Source organism: Mastacembelus armatus, chromosome 23 (assembly GCF_900324485.2).
Source record: "Mastacembelus armatus chromosome 23, fMasArm1.2, whole genome shotgun sequence".
Lineage (NCBI taxonomy): Eukaryota > Metazoa > Chordata > Actinopteri > Synbranchiformes > Mastacembelidae > Mastacembelus > Mastacembelus armatus.
In genome coordinates, this window is record NC_046655.1 from 13,073,002 (window position 1) to 13,094,249 (window position 21,248).

The 21,248-nt window shown below is 40.8% G+C and overlaps 1 protein-coding gene across 1 annotated transcript in view; it reads left to right on the plus strand.

Annotated features, from left to right (window-relative positions):
- syt1a (synaptotagmin Ia) overlaps positions 1 to 21,248 on the plus strand; it is a 62,967-nt gene that overhangs the window by 13,558 nt on the left and 28,161 nt on the right. Inside the window, exon 2 of the mRNA XM_026326937.1 lies at positions 18,666 to 18,869. Within this exon, the coding sequence (XP_026182722.1) occupies positions 18,695 to 18,869 (175 nt within the window). The 5' untranslated portion in view covers positions 18,666 to 18,694. The remainder of the gene's footprint in view (positions 1 to 18,665; positions 18,870 to 21,248) is intronic.

A 21,248-nucleotide genomic window follows, 5' to 3' on the forward strand; every position in this document is an offset into this window, starting at 1 on the left:
CTTGACATCAATGAGACAAGAAGGAGGCGACGTGCCCCAAGTCACAGCAACGCTTTCACAGATTTTCAGCCCGGCAAGTGGTGCACTCGAGTGCCACCAGACAAGGAAAGGTTTTTGTGTTTTCAAAGCTCATGCTCTTCATGTCTTGGCTAAGCTCTTTAACAGAGACAAAGCGGTTGTCATTTTTCCTAACACCTCATAATTCCTTTAAATGTCACAGGAACACACTGAGCTGGCGCTGAATGGGAGCAACAGTGTCAAACTCAGTGATACTGTTTCCCTGTTAGGTTTTCCTTTTTTAAAACTGATTTTTTTGGCTGATCTTCTGTGTATTTCCCTACGTGATAGAATCAGACTGGGGAGACTCACAAGGTCACAGGTTCACTGTCATTTTCCTTTGTCGCTGTGTTTTCTGGTTTTCCTGGTGGCAAAAATCTGAAGCACTCCAGCAGTAGGTTGCAGAGAAGCTTTGCTTCAGGCACAACATTGCCTCAGAAGCAGCTTTAACTCCTATTTTAAAGAAATGAAGATATCTCTTCAGACATCTGAGTCCTTAGATCAGCTCCTTCTCACTCTCTTGGCTTTATTTTAGAGCTGTTTTGTGTTTCGCCCGTACGATACTCCGTTATAGTTTCTGAACAAGTACAGATATTTCTAACATTTCCACATGGGATTACTAACAGCTTGTTCAGTCAAGGGTTATCAGCTGCAGATGGCTGAAGACAATAAACATGATCAAACATGGGGGTGGGTATTTTGAGGCAGTATGTCTTAAACCAAGTCACAGGCTGATCCAACACTCCCATTTTTTGTCGTTTTTCCCTATTTCTCTCTGCTTAGATTTTCATTGCTTACATCAGTTTAACCTCTCATGCGAAGCTGTTCTTAGGATCGAATGTCCTCATTCATAACTGGAGCCACAGCTTTTTTTTTTTTTACCAACTATAAACAATCTAAGTTGTGTAATGAGATGTGTGGGCTGCCCCTCACTGTTTAATGGCTTCAATAAATCACCTATTTATCTGAGCAGTGCTAAGCTCACTACTAATGCTGAGCCTCTGCTGTTCTCTCTCCCTACAGTGAGCTACCTTCACTCTATCCTGCTCAGTAATCTTGATTAATTCTGTTTTCCTCAGTGCAGCCATTATAGAGAATGGCCCCTATAATTTTAGCAGACAATGTCTTGGACTTGAAAGTCTGACCTCGATCTTGTTCTCCTCTTTCTTTCCAAGGTTACCAGCTTTCACTAAGTTAGAGCAGAGAAGTAATAAGATTACACACTTCTCCTGTAGTTGATTTAATACAGTTTCTCTCGTACTGCAGCACAAACTATGTCTATTCGGATACAATAACTCTCTAGAGAGCAGAACTTTTAGCGTTTGAAAGACAATTACACAATAGCACACATAATGTAGCATTTTGCTTTTTCTAAATCCGCAGAATGAAGAAGAATCACAGTAAATGACACTGCATGCTCTCCGGTGCTGCATCTCCATTTGCCTAATGATCATGCAGGAGAGCGTCCCACTCCAGCTACAATGCTGTCTGATTGTAGAGTCCTCAGCATTAGCAGCGATGACTTGTGCTGGGCTGGGCTTACTTCACTTCAGTTGAAACTCTTTTGTTCGTAGATAATTCCTCAAAGGGAACATTTATTGTTATGAAATCGTAGCATTTAGGTAAAGGTCGTTTGACGTTTCTGATTAGGCGCCATGATGGTTTCTCTGTTGTGGTTCGGTGAGTGTGAAAAGTAAAGCGAAAGCTGCATGAGCAGTTCTTTTATGTTGCAGCTGCCGTGCTTTTAACATAATAAAATACATGTTTGCTTTCTATAGAGGTAATCTATCTCTATAATCATGGTTAGTCAAAGCTGAATGTACTATTGGTAGCAATTACATACATCCAGCTTGAGTTAATCATACTCTGTTTCTGTTTCTTTGCTTCCTATTAATTTGTTGAGCTGAACAGGGATGAAACTGATTAAAGTCATATTTTACATTATGGTGAAATGTGAATGAGTCTGTTAAGTCGTACCGACGTCATACCGCTGCATCCAGGGGGTATAGTTTAATTTCTCCACACTTATAGTTACAGATGCACCTGTTTCATTGCACTTTTACTTTATGCCTGCAGTTCACAGTATATTCTGTAACATATAGTGCCCACATTACAAAGGGCAGAGACAGAAGAAGGCATAAAGGGAAAGCCCTCAGAGCTTGGCCCTGCCACTCCCTCCCACACTGATCTCAAATAGAGCCCCGTAATTGAGCAATTTCAGCTGTGCCTGGAGCAAACCAGTCCCTTTATTCATGTACTCTGCTCTCTTCCTCTTTGGCCAGATTGCACAGGCACAGGGAGGGAGATTTCCCCTCCCTGGCAGGACAAAATGAAAGAAGATGGTAGAGCTGTAAGGTTTCTGGATCGGAACAGCACAGAGCCAGCATTATGGATGGTAATGGACTGTTTGTATGCCCAGCGCCTTCCCCACCACATATTGTTGATTCCACAGGCTCCCAGGGCACTGCACCCCAATCCAAGGTCACAGGGGGCTTAGTTGGGGAGGCCATGCCCATGCTTACAGTATGTGGGTCCCCCTGGTGGAGCAGGGCAGGTCCAATCACAGTGAGATCCGAGGTAATAAGCACAGCTCCATCTGGCTGCACGCAGAGTTGAGAGGAGGACAAAAGAGGACTGTACCTTGGGATTCAGTGCATTGCAGGGGGAATAAAGGCTGTGTTGTCCGTGAAATATAAATGTTCAAAATCACAAAAAACAGGGGGTAATATCATATACATTTATATAGTTGGTTATGAACGTTGTGTTGTCACTTAGAAACCAATTCTGCTGTTGCCATCTTCCAGTTTCTGAGCAGAAATATTGCATTTTTTTTATTCCTGTAATTGTTGTTATTATTCATTGATTTCATAATGCTCTAGTGTAGTTTTAGTGCAGCTTCAGAGGTTTTACTGTGCTCATTATAAAAGCACTTAATGCTACCACAGAGCACAGAGGCATGGAAGTAATGTTCATGGCATTTTACAGCACGCAGTCAAATACCACTGATGTCATTGTCAACACTGTCAGTGTTACTTATAATGCATACCTTCTATTATATAAGTCTGATAGGCTGGAGTATGCTGGATCAATTATTTTCATAAGTGGCAGTAGTTATATGTTGAAGAATAGGTCCTGTTCCTGGTGTTGCTCCTCAGTGAACCCAAACAAGTGCTGGAGACTGAGCAGAGTATGATAAACCCCCGAACAGCTCTAGATAAGGGAACCCAACGGGCACATAGAGTATCTGTTGCATGAAAGAAATATGAGATATACAAAATGCACAAGGCTAGAGATGTCATCACCAAGTATGGTAACAAAGGAAAGTAGAGCAGGGTGAGCTGGTGTGTCAGTGCAGCAGCGTGTAGCGGTAGAAGCTGTGCATAACCAGCAGCAGTGGCATTGCACATGAGAATTTCTGTATTTGTTTAATCTTTGTAAGACCTAGGAACTCCTCTGGGATAGATTATCTCACTGAGAACAGGTACCTGACCAAAATTGCAGCACGTAATAGCTTACATGTGAACAACAGCAACATGTAGAACAATGAAATAAAATTAAAGAAGTGTCATCTTTGCTTGTTCAAAACATTCAGTTATTATTTTATGTGAAAAATCAGATTTGTTAAGTTAGTATTAGGCTCTAGTTGGTATTGTAATGTGTTGTATTTGTAGTAGTAGATGAAGTATTGTTATTTGTCAGTCGTGCTCTGTATTTGTGAGATGAATTCTGGAAGCTGGTTCTCAGCAGCCTCTTGCTGCTGCCACATGAGTCCTGTCAGATGGAGAACAGCAGTGAGGATTTGGACAGCATGCTTCTGTGTGCTTTGACCTCTGCTGGGCTCTGGAGTTTGGCTCTCTGTGACGGCGGTCCGCCGGCCTCTTCTCTGTCTGATCCGATTGGGTCGCAGTTGATGGACACAACTGTTTGCCGGGGCCCAGTGGAGGCTGACTGGCATTCTGCTCGTGCCAAACTGGCTCTCCGCTGAGACGTCGCTCTGGGAAAATATTCCTCCAATCCAGCTCCACCTCCCAAATCTCCTGCTGTTTACCAAAAATAAGAATTATCACAGCAGCACATCCTGCCTCACATTGTCACTTCTCATAATTTAAATTACCAAATGGCGCTCACACTTAGTTAATTAAAAGGCTAATTTAAATTTCCAAGTGTCTGGGCTTTAATAAGACATTTAGAAAAATCAGGCCAAAACTGACAGGGTGGTAAACAGCTGAAGACAGTTGACTGCTTCTGCTCATGTTTTCTTTGCTCGTAATAAACCTTTTCAGTGCATCGTATTGTTGGGAACTGTTAAACCAGTATCGATACCTAGGGAATTGTTGCAGGTCTGGCTTTCTTCTTCTTCCTCAGTTTGCCCAGTTGGCCAGTTGTGCTGCTCTGGACAGACAATGGAGGTGAAAAGCATCAGGATGGGTTGTTGCTGAGGACAGATGTCAGAAAGGATGCCACACTGGAGCTGGCAAGCCCTGACATGCCATTCTTTATAAGAAGAAAGTAATTGGCCTCCTAATTGCTCTCAGAGGCATGTTTCGTTGACCGAGCCAGTTTCCAGGCCTGTCTCCAGCCTCAGTACAAGCCCAGTGTCAGCACTGTGCACCCTGACCTGAAGGAAAACAGCCAGTGCTCTCTTCTTTGTCTGGCTTCTTCTCTCCTTAGTATTTTCTTTTACTCTACCATCCTGTCACTGTGTCTGCAGCTCTGGTTTTCTCCCTCAGGGGGCACCCTCCACTCCAGCCAAACACCGCAGTCAGTGAACTGTTAAATCGGATCAATAGCAATCACATTTCTCCATTTTAGGCATCATCACCGAAGACACACATCAGTGGTCTTTTCTCTCAATTACATTTAATAATCTCTGATAGAACATTTGCTCTGATCTGTCTGTTCATGTTTGCTGCTAATTAGAGCCATAATAATCATATTTCTGTTTGAGCTTTAAAAAAAAGGGGGGGGGTAAAGCCTAAATGTCTTGTGATTTATGGTCAGTAAGTGGAAAAGATGATGATTTGTGTGGAATTAGATAGAGTTTTGTTTTGGAGCTAAAGCACCAAAAAGATCTGTAAAGATCTGGAGATGCAACACTGTGAATGTTCACCAACAGTCCTATAAAGCTCCACACATTGTTGGTTGTGCTGGTGGCAGTAAAAATCGTACACTTATTGGCCCTTTAACCAACAGCCCATTGACTTTACGGTGTTGTTGATAGTTCAGTTCTGCATATAAAGATGTAGACAAAAGGCTCATGGGCTTATGTGTTTGCAGCATCTGTTAGTCTTCACTTGCTTCAGTCAGAGTCATGTGTGAAGGTTTCTGTGCTGTATCTGAATGAGCAAACATCTCATTTGAATCCAGGGAGAAACTTCACACTTGTTCTTTATTAAAAAGTGTTGATGGAGCAGCTATAAATGGGAGATCGGTGAAGTCAGAAGGCTCAGTGACTCATGAGAAGCCATGACAGAGAGGTTTATATAAGGGAGATTTCAACAGCCCACTTGGAATTAAGATGAATTGGTGGTGTACAGGATTCTGGGCCTGGGCCTGATCCACTCTGACAGGGTGGTGTGTCACATGCAGCTCACTGCAAAGAGCACAGATTGGAGTTTACTTAGACAAATTCTGTGGCAGAGCTTCTCTGGAAGCAGAAATAATCTCAAGTGTTGTGTAACTAAAGTGGCAGAGCCAAAAATCTCACAACTTTGTGCAAGATGGCCAACTGAAAGCCCAATGCCAAAACATAAACGTGGTTCAAAGTCTATTTAAAATGACTTTTATTACTAGCAAACTTTTTTGTCCTTATTAATGAAAATCCAAATAGAGTTATGTAACCCAAACCACAAATTTCCATCCAAGGATTTCATAATAAAATCTTCCAGCCCTTGATTCCAGTAATTAAGGTTTACTGAGTCATTTTTAATTGTTTATTTTATTCCTGTAAAATACTCTGAGCCTTCTAAGCAACATGGATAGCTTCCATATATTATATTACACGCTCACCACCGATGTGATTCATTTTAACCACAGGACCATGCAGTACGGAAAGTTTACTGAGCCGGTGCTTGGACATGCTACACCACAGGCTCAGCCACAGCCAGCAGTGATAATTATCATGTGGGCTGTGGGAGGTGGAGGGGCTTCTCTGTTGTTGCCTGGAGGTACCATTACAAAAGATGTTTCTGTTCTGAGGCTTTTCTGCCAATACTGGATGGATCATCATGATTATGTCTCCAAGTGTAAAGACCAGTCGCTGGTTGTCTACAGACTGTGAAGAGGGAGACAAAGTTGCACTGAGTAAGGCACTGAAAAGAGAGCTTAAAGAAAGTGCTGTTGGATTAGGACATAGTAGATCAATTAATTGATCAACAACAATTTAATAAATACGGAAGAATTGCTTTAAGTAATTTGTTAAGACCGCCAAACCTTCCAGCTGTGTTTCTTCTTAAATATCAGGATATACCTTTTCTGTGCTTCTACTATAAATTCAGTACAGTTGATCAAGCATAGCATTTTGAAGATATCAGCTCAGACTCTGAAGAGTTGCATCTGACATTTTTCAGTGTTTCACACACCAAATTAACAAACAATCAAATGAAGAATTCTTTGGATTAATTATATTTGAAGATAATTATTGTTTGCAACCTGCAAAGGAGAACATCGTGCAGAGTTGTCTGCTTAGAGGAAGCAAAGAGCAGTAGAACAGCACAACAAAGGGTCAACTGCAGGGAACAATTCTGTGAGCATGAAGGCACTTGGCACATTGTGCTCCTGCCAAACAAACATTCGTCTGAGTGTTCGATCCCTGTGTCGCACTGTCATGGCTGTAGAGCTTATTATTCAAGTGCAGCTCATGTTTCAACCCAGTTTTATGGGCTGTCTGATATGGCTGCAGACCAGGCTACAGACTTGATGCTCACAGGAGCAGAAATCTCTTTGAGCGTATTCAGTTTTCCTGTCAAGTATGTGCCATATGAAGTTTATTGTTGCTACAACACATGTGCTATAGCCACATCTGAGTTCTGAAGATTAAATAAATCAAAGCAGTAGAAAGAAATATATGTATGACAGACACAGCTGTCTCGTTTCTGTTTTTCTTCTGGATCATTTCTCTCCGTACTTTCACAAACTGGGGGTTATGGCAATAACAGCGAGCTTGAAATGAGAGAGCTTCTCCCAGAGGAGAAAATCAAAACTCATGCTAATGTAGTGTCACTGACTCCTGATGGCAAATGATAAGTTGAAAGATTGTTGGTCACAACGGCTGCTTATTTCAATGTCACCCTCACAATGTTATCTATCAAGCTGCCACCAATGTCACTGAGTTCGGTCTCACTCTTCACGCCACCGTGGCACTGTGGAGGATGATTTAGGGAGGATGTAGTGTTAAATGATAGTGCCAGATAGATCCGATATGGCAGCTCAATCCAGTTCAATAAAGAGAAGATAGAAAATGATAGCATCTTATTTTGTGGTTTCTTTGCTACTTGTTAAAAAGGTTAAGCTCCCTTTCACTGAACTTGCTTTGATACCATTATTTACTTTGTCCTGCCGAAAAAAGAGCAGAGCTTGATTCTAATTTTGTGATGATTATTGAGCTTGTTGGATATTAGCAGGCACGCTGTTTTTCAAACAAAGTGTGTGGGCGGAAATGTAGTGAGAGGCTGTAGGCGTATGAAAGGATGCTGAGTGGGTAAGGCTTTCTAATGGAGAGGCAAGGAGACAGGGAACACATCAAAGTGTGTGTGGAAACAGACACCATGAGGAGATACATGGAGTAAGAAGTCAGGTAAAAGGTAGAATATAGATTATCGTATCATAATCATCCAAATCATCTCACTCCCCGTTATTGTGCTGCCATGATCTGTTCACATCTGCTTGAAATGGCAGACCAGTAACTTGGATTTCTAAGATGAATTATTTGTCACCTTCTAATCACACTCCTGCATCACTCTGACGCCTTTATCGGATTAGCAACCTGTCATCTTGTGTGTGTGTGTGTGTAAGAAAAAGGGGGTTCAGAGATCCTGTGACTCAAGTGTGAAATCAGACGACCAATCTGTTGCAAGTGTCAATTAGATTCAAGATGTGGGTGTTTGTGGTGAAGAAGTCCTTGATGAGCTGATTTATTGCAGCCAAAAGCTGATGTAGATGTTGGGTGACCTTAAAGTCACCCCACCTCAATAAGTTTGATAGTGTGTAGTTGGAAGCTAAACTCCTTATCTATCTTTGTCAAATAAGAAGTCAGATACACCCGTGAATATTGAGTTTACTTCTGGAAATGTCAGTGCAAGTTTAAATTCACTGCTTTGCTGCAGCTGAGCTAAACGTTGCGTTAACTGTCTCTCCTCAAACGTAGAGTTTAGCTGAAATATGTCCTCATTCCCATTTACATCTCATCTGTTTCATGCAAAAACTCAGATGAGACAGTCGCATATTCATCTCTTAGTCATCGAGTGCTTAGCCATTTCTTGTTTGAACCAGTCCAAGGCAACACCATCAGTAACTGCACACTCCGCACACTCTAGCAGAATTAAAATGTCAGCTGTCAAGTGTCTATAAGGAGGCCTTGAAGGGCCGTCTGTTTGGAAACAATAGCAGCTCTGGGGACGTGTCTTTTTGACATGGCCACCACAGAAAATGAACACCAGGGAAAATAATCACGTGTGGTGCTTCATGGAAATCAGGATTTCCTGGATCTTCTCTTCATCTACTGCAGCCATTTTGTTGTATCATCTAACCATGAGCATTTAACAATACAAGGGCTTGATAGCACTTGGTACTTGCTACTGTAACTCTTTTAAATACCCAAACTTCCACAATATTTCCCCCTGATTATTTGCCTTGACAAGCTGTGTCAGTAGTGATCTGGGTAGCGGAGCCCTGCAGGAGGCAGGGTGTTGCAGAGGGAGGCGTGAAGGAGTGGGCGGGAAGAAGAGAAGCTGCAGGGTGGAAGCCAAATAAAATCAAAGCTACAGGGCATTTGTTTTATGTTGTTCCTCTGCTGAGCTGCAGGTTTTGGTTTTCCAGTTGCATAAATCAAGAGGAGGAAAGTCCTACTTGTATTATAAAAGTGCATCTTATTTAACCATTTTAAAACATGTAAGAATAAGTCCATGCTAATGTATTTATCAGCTGTTTTAAATCTTGAAACTTGTTCTGTTCCACAGAATGAACACATTACTCTATAACCTTTGAAAGTACATATGCTGTTCTGCTCCGAGGGTCAGTCTCCCTTCCTGACCGTTAAAACTATGCCACTTCCAGCCTCTCCCAGTCTGTCACACGGACACTGGTTGCCAGGCAGATATCCCTGTAGGCAGACCCTGGAGGCAGGCAGTTGCTGACCAAATAGCCTCCCTTTGTCTGTATGACTCACCTACCAGTAGTCGCACCATGGCCCCTGGCCTCGCCTCCTACATCAGACTGATTCCAACAGACATGACTCCCCGGGCATTGCTATATTAGCCCTGGCCTCCACCCACTTCGCCGCTGCCCGCTCCTGCCTCGTAGCCAACTACGCACGCAACCAGGACTAAGGGTTGCTAAATGTGGGAGGTGGGTTTTCAGGCTCTTTCAAACTCAGACCTGTCAGACATGAGAGAAAACAGAGCCAGTCAGCCAGCCAACTGTGATGCTTGGTCCCTGTTGTTTGCCTTATAAACATGAGGGCAGAGATCCCCCATTACAGATCCCCAGCAGTTCATGTGCAGGTTTGTGAGTAATAAACCTTTGACGGTCAAACTAAACGCTCAGATCAGACTGACCAGGTTGAGAAGTCCTTTCACAGTAGCTGTTCTTTCATTATCGCAGGCTTTCTTTTATTCATTTTGACATCATGTTTTAGCTCAGACCCAGTTCCACTTAAGGTTGGACTAGAAAACATTGCATCATTTCACTAAAAGAAAACCTCAGGTCTCCATGAAGTAACTATAAAAGTGCTACCTGTCACTTCTGAAAATAAACCTTCTTATACTTGTCTTTTAGTCTCAGGACAGGACTGTGAAAAGAAAGAGAAATGAGAATGTTGTACTTTAGTCATAAATGAATAAATAGTGTAAATGAATAAATAGTGTAAATAAACACATGAATAAAACAAATAAATAAAGCTTGTGCCCATGTGATCCTGACATTCATCTCATGGAAAAACCTTGTTCCAAAAATGTTAAAGTTCAAACATTGAATCAACTAAGAAATGATGTTGAACTAATCACAATATGTTTTATGTTTATATTGTGCCTTTATAGCCTCCACATTATTTTATGACATGAAATACTGAATTAATTAGTTTTCTCTAAAAATACATAACTACATGGGCAGTAGGCAGAGTGAAATTCATTTAGACTTTGAAATGTCCCATCTCTAATATTATATGACATATAGGCAGAGCCTTTAATAGGCGTCATGAAGACTTTACACATAGAAATCACCTTTTTTTTCTCACCACTCAGACGCCGTCACCAAAAGGCAAGTATGTCAATGTATGAATCTCAACTCATATCCAAAGGCTATCTGTTATCTGCAGTGGAGCCTTATATTTGTTTTGAAGCTGAATTGTAAAAGAGCTCTTGGAGTTTCTTAATGTCTCACTATTGATTTGAATCATTGCAACATCATTAATGTCCATTCGGCCTCTAAATGTAAGACCACGCTGGTTTTCACAACAATATCGAGCTGAATACTTGCCAGCTTCTCATTTAGCCTCTTTGCAGTGTTGGTCATGTAAACAGACTGAATGTATCCACCAACAGCTCAGGGAGTGTGTCAGACCTATGTTGTATGAGGAACAAGAGTAGATGCTAAGAGCTGCTGGGATCTGGGGCCCCTGAGCCCTCGTCTCCGGCAAACAACAAGGCTGCTTTTTCTAACTTTCCTCAGCGCTTCAGAAAGCATAATTGAAAATGGGGGGATCTTTGTGCACTGGCTTAATAGAGCTGCCCTGCCCTTGCTGCAAAGCAGGGTTAATAACTTTTTCCAGTTCCATTACCCCCTGAGATTGGCTTCAGGTGAGTAAAGAGGCAGCCCTGGACAAGGGGAAGTGGCCACAGGGCCTTCTGAGCCTCTCCTTATCTCTGCTTACTGCGGTAGGCTCACCTGACCGTCATTCACGCGATGTTTATGTATTTATATGACTCCCCCCTTCTGCCGATGCATATGTGACCACAATGTCAGGGAAGAGTATGTTCTAGCCAATGGATGCTTGATTGACAGCCTGTGATTAATCTGCCAGTTCACTAACTCATCCACTTTAGCAAAGTTGAGGTGGACTTAGCTCTGCACACATCAGTGCAACAGTGTTTTGGACTTCTGCCGTTTAAGTTCATGTCAGTTTATTGTGCTGAATTGGTTTGCTGTTCGACATGTGCTCCTGCCAGTCGACTTCATAACATTTAGGGTTTCTTGTTCTTGTGGATGCAGTGACACGGCGGTTCGTTTGACGATGGGTTATTGGAGATTTTTGTCATTTGGTTGGGAATGAACTGAGGCTGGAAAGAGAAAGAGGGAGCGCCGTAGGATTTGGAGTTCATCCGAGGTGCAGGTTGAGGCTTTATGCATGAACTGGTTTTTACACTAGAATGACCCAGCAGCCTCATTAGTCACATTTATATGCACAGAGTAAGCCAGCTCTTGCCATATACTTCAGTTAAAGCATTTTCTTCTTTACCTGTAAATTGAGTTGCCTGGTCGCCTTCAAGAGACCACTTAACAAATACTTACTAGTTCAATAAATATGTCTGACCAGGCCGAACCCCTGTTTTTATAAAATGTGCCCATAGCCCTATGGATTATCGCGTTTGTGCCGATGGTTAAAAACAAGAGATTGAGATGTTTTCATACCAAAATAGTTCTTTGTAATTGGACTACGTCTCAGCCCAGACCAAGGTCCCTTGAATAACCAAGGTAACTCTCCATAAAAAAAAACCTTTTAAACATTTCTGCCATTAAGCAGATGCCCTTGATGACTAAGGCCCAAACTGAAAGGCAGTTGTTCTGCTGCATGTAATATTGATACAGGAGAAAGACCAGAATTCATTCAATAACGAGCATATGAGTCATAGTACATGGATAATAAAATGGTCTATAAATGATTCAATTACTTAAATAATTATAATTAATCTACTGAAAATCTCCCCAGTTCAATATAATTGTTTCAGCAGCACTCTTATTATGCATGCAAACACAAGCTTTAATTTGCTTACAGTTTTTTTTTCTTTTTTTAGTGTCACTTATTGTAATTACACTGTTAGTGCTCCCTTTGGATCAAAACAAGTGTCCTTGCTATGATTATTAGTTTATCCGGATCTGTAAAGCAGTCACAAAGTGTCTTCCTGAGGATTACTTTAAACAGCAGGAAGCCCCTTTGCTTTGAACTGTAACCAAACCTGCGAAGGGTTTAAAACCTCTAAACAAGCGTTCAGCGGTAAATGACCAAGACTGTCATGGTTAAGTGTGGGATGCCGCATAACATGATTTCATTAGCATTTTATTCTTAGAAATGGAATTTGAACCACTGAATCTGGACTCAAATCAAATGTGTCCCATTTATTTCTGCTCATTTATTTCCCCACAACTCAGGGGCAGAGTCTTTATTGGATTTGCTTGTTTAGTCAAAGCACTCTGGTATCGATCCAGGACTATTGATCCCAGCAGTATGGCAGCTTGTGTGTGTGTGTCATGATGTTTTTGATTTGTCTTGACAAAACATTTACGCCACTATTTGTCTCTTCCTGTTTTAAAAGTCATGAAAACAACAGCCCCTTTAAATTACTCACTGGATGACAGAGCCTGTTGTTGGTGGTCTCATTGTTATTTTATGTATTTCAAATTTAACACACATCAGTTGAATTCATATTTACCACAGTGACCCATTTTACTGCATTTGGACTGGGAATCTTTTATCGTGGTGTAGAAATGCATTTGTAGATGTGTTATATTTTACCAGGATGATGTTAGTATTATATTTCCTTTGTTTCTGTCTTGTACAAGCTTTGTTTCTTCAGATGGTTGACGTTTTAATGGTTTATTTAGATTTTGAAGCAGAACTTTTCTATGTCTAAGGAAACATTCAATCCTTTAGTTTATCTGCAAATATCAAATCACCAAATTTAAAGGAACATACTTGTTATTAGACAGCAGTGTTGTGTTTAAAATGACATTATGAAGCCAGAACATCACAATAACACATGCTTCTATTTGATCTTCATTTTAATAAGCATCAGGCCAAGAGAGAAAGAGGACTTACCAATTTCAGTAATGAATAACACACAAATTGTCGATTTTGTAGCTATAAGTGCTGAGCTCTCTCTCTGCTTTGTGGTCTGTTCATACATGTAGGCAATTGGTTTAAATTATGCTGACATATAACAACTGCTAAAGCACTTTACAATAATTAGCAGATAATTCTAGATTAAAATTGGTTTAATTTGTGATTTACTGGGTGATTACCTCAATAAAAAGTCAAGAGGGAAGTAATACTGGGAAAAGACTGTGTGTCTTTCTACCATACCCTACAGTCTGCTATGATCTGTGTGTCTTACATGACAAAATAGGTCGTATTAGTCATGGGTTGGGCAGATTTTGGTGGCTTTATCACTTCCTCAAACAGCATGATATATCACACCCGGCACACTCAGAGAGCTAAACAAAACCAGAGCAGAGCAGTCCACTTGATACCAGCATACTGTCAAAATCTGAACATCTCTCAATCTATCCATTGTGTGTTTTTTTAATTTTGTCTATAGGAACCGTTTCGGTAATAGTTTTGCTGCTGCCCACTCTGGGAAAACAAGAATCCACTGGGGAGCACGAAGGAGTGAAAGCACAAACATGAAAGGATGATGGAGGAGATAGCAGGAGGGATAGAGGGATGTAGAGAGCAAGGGAGCTGACCCAGTTAGAGTAGGAGAGAGCAAAACAGAAAGATGGAGGTGATAGGAGGGAGCTGTGTGCCAGCATCACCACTGTGGCTGGGGACCTGCTGGGCCATCTGGCAGCCCTGTAATTGGGTTGGGGTTTTACACCTGAGCAGCACACCTCCAAAGAGATGGCTGGAGCAAAAAAAAAAAAAAAGGAAAAGGAAACACTTTATTGCATCCTGCAACATAGTGAAGGTGGGAATGACTGTGAAAGTTGAGAATAGGTTAGATCAGTTGATACCCCAGTGTCTCCTGCATTAATCTCTTCTTTCTCAAATTTGCATTCGGGTTGTTTGGCTTGTATTGCCCACAGGTTACAAGATGGGAAGTTTTAATGTGACACTTCATCATTGGAGTGGAAAGGAAAAGCTGCAATGTGGCGAATGAGGAGGAGGATGAACAACCAGAAAAGCGTAGTCATTTTGTGCAAAAACAATATTATTTAAAGCTTTCTTCTAATTGGGCTGTAATGTGACAGGGCAGACATTAACTCTGTGTTGCAGTGGATATGCAGTATGATTACATAATGAAGACACTCCCTGCAAAGGGTCAACACCTGCAGGTTGTCCATAAAAATAAATATGCCCCAAATGAGACTAACTCTTCAGGGGGACCGCCTGCTGTGAGGCGTTGCAGACAGTGACGATAAGACAGAAGTTGTCATCTCATGCTTGAATGGGCAAGTAGTCATTAAGGTGCAAAATGGGCTGAATTAATGTTTCATTTTTGCAAGATATGAGGCCCGCTGTGACAGTCGTGAGACACCACAGGTGGACCCACACGTACAATCTCTGCTCACACAGAGATTGAGAAGCATCAGACTTGGACAATCCAGAGGAAAATAATGAGATACCAAAATATGGAGCATTACTTAATTCATTCCTATGTCTCAGTCTGTAAATCCGAAAGGTGACATGTAGCTAAAAATTCACACCCACTGCCAGTTTTGAGGTATAATTAATGTCTTTTCAAAATGCCCCCACCCTTAGGGGTTTTTTTTTTAAAGCAGAAGCTTCCCACATGCACTTTGCAGAGCATCATTGTGCTCCCTAAAAGTCCTCTCCTGTGTTGAAGTATCTCTGTCATTGCCAAGTGTGCCTTTCAATGGCTCAGCCCCCACACTAACCTTGTAGCGTTTCAAAGCGAGACCAAAGGGAGGCTGAGCGAACATGGACATGTGTAGGCGTCCAATGCAACCAATGGGGAGGTTGAGAGGGCCGAGGCTGCCAACAGTTGCTTTGTTTGGAGCAGAAGAAGGTTCATTGCCACTCTTTAACTGAAGTGAAGGCATCTTTTAATGATTCATGGTCTTATTTTTTTTTTTTTTTTTTTTGATTATAGGTTTAGTTTCTGTCTTCTGGGTCCTGTATTTTTCTCTCTTTGGAAGTATTTTCACAGCAGCCACATGACATGCCTTGAAAATGTTTTATGGTGACAAAGATGTTATCAAAGAAGTGTTAGCTAAGTGTTAAAATCGCAGCTGGAGAGTACAGTGATATCATGTTTTCACAGTATGTTGGGAAGCAGCAGCCAGCAAACATGAAGTGATTGTGAACACCACCTCACGCTGGCAATACAGAGTCAGAATCACTTTTATTCACCAATAATCAGTTTCAGCACAAGGTATTTACACTTAGTTAAGCTGATGGATTGAAGGCACAGTGTTTTTTTACCTATTTAGTGCTGTTCACATTAAGACAGTTATATACAGCCCTGCATGTCCAACAGGTTTAAGTTTAAAGTTCAGCATTACTGTCTGAGTAAACTGAACATAAATGACCAACTGGTTCATTTTTTAGGTCACTGTATGTTAGCACAGTAATATCATAAAAACATGAAGTAAAACTAGGTGAAAATGATCATTTCATATAAAAATGCATCTCATTTGTGTGAGTGTAAACACGGACCTTCAGGATCTTCAGCTCTATGTAAGGTGAGAGTATGTTTACCTGGTTCTTAGTCCACAAGCTCCTTTTGTGTTTTTGTGTGCTGGACAAATACAGTTCCCATTACATGTACTCTTTCATCACATTACAACAGTTATTAATTAAGTTGAAAGGGTGAAGGCAAAACAATGAATCTTCATCATCAACCAGTGATTCACATTAGCTTTGCTACCTAGCCACCGTCAACAGCAGTGTTCACCACCACCATACAAGCACTGATTCCCAAACCTCATTTGTTTCTTCTGGTTAAAGTCATATTTCTTCATCTTTAGTAGTCCTAGTTATGGTAAATCTACTGGGAGAGCGTATTGCTTTGCTAATGTGTTTCTAGCTTCTTTGGTTTATTTTTGTCATGAGCCATCACCAACAAGAAGTATCTCTTTTACTATCCTCCTCAGATCTCATCCTTCTGTGTATGTGCAATCTGCCAGGTCTGTATGAGAGGCAGAAGATGATACTTCAATGGCTTTTTTTTTTTTTTTTTTTTTTAGCAAACACCATGAGTTGTGTTCACTGTGCTCACTGAAGTGCCTGGCTAAACCCAAAGCACTGCAGTGGCTCCTAGGTGTGTTTCTTCTGTTTCTTTTTTTTTTCTTAAAGGACATTTCAGTCGCCCTGCTGTCACACTTATGTGCACTAACTCTGTGCTGCACCAGGAGGGACTTGTGTCTTACAACCAGTCCCCTCAACCTGCTGGTACTGATGATTGCTTTTTGCTTTGACCTTTTGAGTTTCTCCTTGCCCAAATGGATCTGGGAGTTGTGTGTTTACACAGATTTGTAGCAATGGGGCTAACTGGGAATATGTTTTTTATGGCATGAATCTTTCCCATTGCCTGTTTGAGCAAACCATAAGGCAGCACACTTGAAATAAATGCAAGTCATTTCATTTAAGTTTCCCCGAGAACAATCCTTGATGTATTCGATAAATTGATTTTGTTAAAATGAATGTGCTTTTGTTTAGAAACCCACTGCCTGTGGCTCTTGCTGGTGCCAGTCTCTCAGCAGTAGCAGTGATAATCGAGATTCTAGAAAAACAGGACTGTGCCTGGAAAGTTGCCAGGTTGAATCCCTCAGATCAGCTGGGAAATCTTGCAGTGCGGAGAATGAGAAATGATGTCGCCCCCCTAAACTACAGTCAGAGCTCATTAAACAACTGCTCAAGTGAAACTGGACAGTGGCCAAAAGTTGGTATTTTACAAAATGTGATAGTGAGGCTGATCATCTTCATCATCCAAGGCAATGAAACAGATTATTTTCACTCTACCCAGAGACAGTCTCCACATACAGCCTAACATCTTCAGATTGGTTGAAGTTCAAACACTCAAAAGGCACTTTGTGTGTTTGATTCATTCCAAACTGCCTTTACAAACCTCATTTCACACATCTGACGACGCCTGATTGAACTTCAGCTCTCTGAATTATTTGTCTTAGGATAAATTACCACCAAATTTTGTTGTCAAGTCTCTGAGGTTTAGAAACAGATATTACCAGAGGCCTTTATGAAGGTTTCGTTTAGACTTTTCACACACATAGAAACCTTTCACACTATTTCTGTCTGCATCAGTGCGATGCACTTTGTTTAATGAGCACTGTACTGTGGCAAAGGAGGACACTTAGGCCATCAACCTTCACTGTGTACTGCTGGTAAAACTCTACAACTTTAGCATGTCATTATCCTCTTAGATTGCTATGGGGACACAGCCAAATTACAACCTGCACTGAAAGAATAGACAATAAATAGTTCCTGTCTGCAGCAGAATTTTCACTTCACTGCACCTTTGCCCGACAGTCGTGTGTCATGATACTAAATAGTACGAAACACCGGAAAACTAAAAAAAGATGCCTGTGTTAACATTTAGATGTGTAACAGAACATAAAACGGCAAAGCGTTTATTGTTTTTCCAACATTTTCAAAGTTAAATACATCAGTTTTAAATATGTATTATGTTTATCTGTCTATAATATTCTGAATAATGATTTATATTATTTATTTTGCCATCTCCTGCATACAGGTTCACTTTATTCTGTTGGTGAATTAATTAGTCCATTGATAATTATTATTCAACTATTCTAACTGTGACTTGATCAGCAGATCAACATATTTTGGTACATATAATACACTAAAGAATTTAGTGTCATAGTAATTCAGTATATTGTACCATATGTCTCCATTAATTGTTCCAATGGTCCCCATGATGTGATTGGGCTCCTGTTTTATTTATTCATCTATTTTTAACTCTTTTGACCCCACAAGTATAGAAAAAAAGCTCACATAGCAGTGATTATCATATGAAATGCATTGTTTTACCTGTACACAGGGTAAATACACCTGTTGATTACAAAGAGCTCGGTTTAATAGGAGTCTACTTAGAATCCTGTAACATTATGTACTGTACTTTCAGTTGACTTGTGAATTTTAATTAAGCCAGTAACAGTATTGAGATTTACTGCCTATGTTATATGAGGGTAATAAATAATCATTTTATCCCTGCTCTGTGATGTTAATCTGGAGTTTAAGCAATGAGTGAAGCTTTGTTCTGAATTCAGTGCGCCGGCCAATTCATTCTGGGCCCAGCTGATGTTTACTCAGGCTGAGCCAGCAGCTGCTCACACGGTCTGCGTCGACTCAGTCATCTGACAAGGGGAGCGTGCAGCCTGTGACATGCATCTGTCACAGCAGCAACGAAGAAAATAGCTAACCCCGTCTGTTTTGTCTTTGTATTTCCTCACTTGTTTAGCATCTGCCTGGCTGCCTGGCGTTGCCACAATGAATGAGAGTCGAAGGGAAGCCCTGGCGGCGGCGGCGCCCGCACCCACCACCGCCTCTTCCTCCACAGCTGGCTCCAACACCACCAACGTGGCCGGACCTGGTACTGGTGAGAAGGATGAGGCCTTTTCCAAGTTGAAGGACAAGTTCATGAATGAGCTGAACAAAATCCCATGTACGTGTCATTAAATTACCCTCAGTCTAACAATGACAGAGCTTGTGAGCAGAAACAATTAGCAGCAAAAATAGCAAAAATTTTCTGGTTTCAGCTTTAAAAAAATGTGAAGATTTGATCTTTGTCTTCTACCGACAGTGTGTATAGTATAGTAATGGAGCTCTGCTGCATTCATTCTCATTATAAATGAAGTATATGTACTATAAATGAAGTATATAGTATATATATAGTGAAGAATCAGTCCAAACAGAATCAGAATAATAAAAAATTAAAAATTGAATGTTGAAAATACAGTCAAGTTTAAATTGATGAGGAAGGCAACGAGTATGTGACTCAAAAGTCCTTATTGAGATGGTTCAGGTAAGGTATTGGATCAAAATATACATGTGGCACATGTTAGGAAAATTTCTCTCCAATATTAAATCAAAGACAGATATCATTTATGTTACTTCTCTGATCTGATAAGAACAGATTCGATTCAGAAACATACAGGACAATGAGAATTCTACCAAAAGTCTATTCACTTGCAGCTACAAGTGGTGTGTGTATAATTCCTGCTCCTGCTTTAAAATGAACCCATCGATGCATTCACTGTGATCCTGTTGAAACCATGACTCAAAAATGATTCAGTAGTGTTTGTGAGTGAACTTTTGTTGATGACGCACATGAAACAGCTAGTGTTTGACAAAGACTATCAATGAACCAACAGGACTAATGACTTATTTCTTATTTTATGTTGCTGCCTTTTGAGTCGAAAGTAACATTATTCAAGCAAGATTCAAGTATTCTCATATGTCTCTGGTGGAATTATCTCAAGAAAGAAGTAATCACATTTGAAGTGGAGAATAAACATCTGGCAATAATAACTCAAGTGTTTGACATGATAAATCACTAAATTATGCATAAGAGTCTTTATTATTTGCTGTTAGAGTTTCTGTTTTTCCCCATTAAATGATCTTTTCATTTCGAATGTGACCAAATACTTCCACAGACACATGCTTTTGCCTGCAGCATTTTCCTGTATTAAATATGTGAGGGTATGGTTGTCATTGTGTCATCCAAGATAAAGCGCTGCCTAGAGACCCAACGGTTTAGCATTCGGCAGAAATCTAAATATAGATATATATAGTCAGATTTCATCTTACCAGAGACTTAGTGGACTCACTTTGAGAAGTATTTTTTTTCATCAGGCAGTATATAAACACCTAAATAAAAAGCCCTAATTCATATTCAGACTCTTGTCTAGTGAGGGTGAGCTCCATGTGGACCTGATTGAAAAAAGAAAATATTTCAGTTTTGATGGAGTGCTGAGGGTGAACGAATAGGATCATCAATGCCTACTGAGCCGTGTTGCTGTTCTCACCACATGTAGCTCAAACCTGGCAACTTTTTCACATCAGTTGATTATCACTTCCAAATAAATAATCTGGAGAACTAAAAACTGGGCTTCTTTTGTTTACCGCAGGCAGAAAAGCTCTCTGAGATAACGCCAACAAAGCTTGTTTATGATACAACGTCTAGAACTACTGTCTTCTAGCTCCTAAATCAAAAGCAGAGAGTTTGCCCCCCAACGCTGCCAATCCGATGAATGCCCAACGACTTGTTTACTCTGTGGAATATCGATAATGTCAGGAGTAAGTCAGGTAGAAGATTTAGCAAAGAGGAAAACCTGCACGCTCAGCACAGCTTCTACTCCACTGTTGAGGTCTTTCTTACCAGCTTGTGACCCAGTTTAAGCCCTGCAGGCTTTGAGGCTGTTCGCAGAAACTGGCACACCGGCCGAACCTGTTGCTGAATTTCTGTCCGTCAGGATATGCAGGACACGTCTGTGAACCTCGGCCTCATCTGTTGGCTGATGTCTCGAAAACCAACAGACTTTATTTCTTTCTGAGCAGAGCTGTTGCATCCAAGGAAGCCAGTGTATTGCATTTCTTTCTCAGTTTTCTAAAAGGCTTTACTTCCTAATAACAGTTAACACTGATCCTGTTGGTTCCCCCATCCATTACTCCATATAACAGGCTAGTGATTAACCTTTCTGGAAAAATAAATAATAGTGTTTCTTCAGGGGCTTTTAGACAGCCAGAGACACTTGCAAACATTTTAAAAAGCTGAAGAAAGATTTGTCTTTAACGAGTCTTTAAATCTTGGGACAAATCTGCCAATTTGGTCAAAGGTTTGTTTAAAACCAAATAGTCTTTTTTCTCCCTCTAGTGAGCACTCAGTCTTAGTTGGCCTCATTTAAGCTAAGGACCCTGGAAACTTGCAGTGTAAACTGGCACAGTCTTTATCTATTTGATGTTTTTATTTGACAATTCCCGACCAGCAACCTACAAAATGCGTGACGTTTACTACTTTCTGAGGACTGAGACTCTTTTGGGA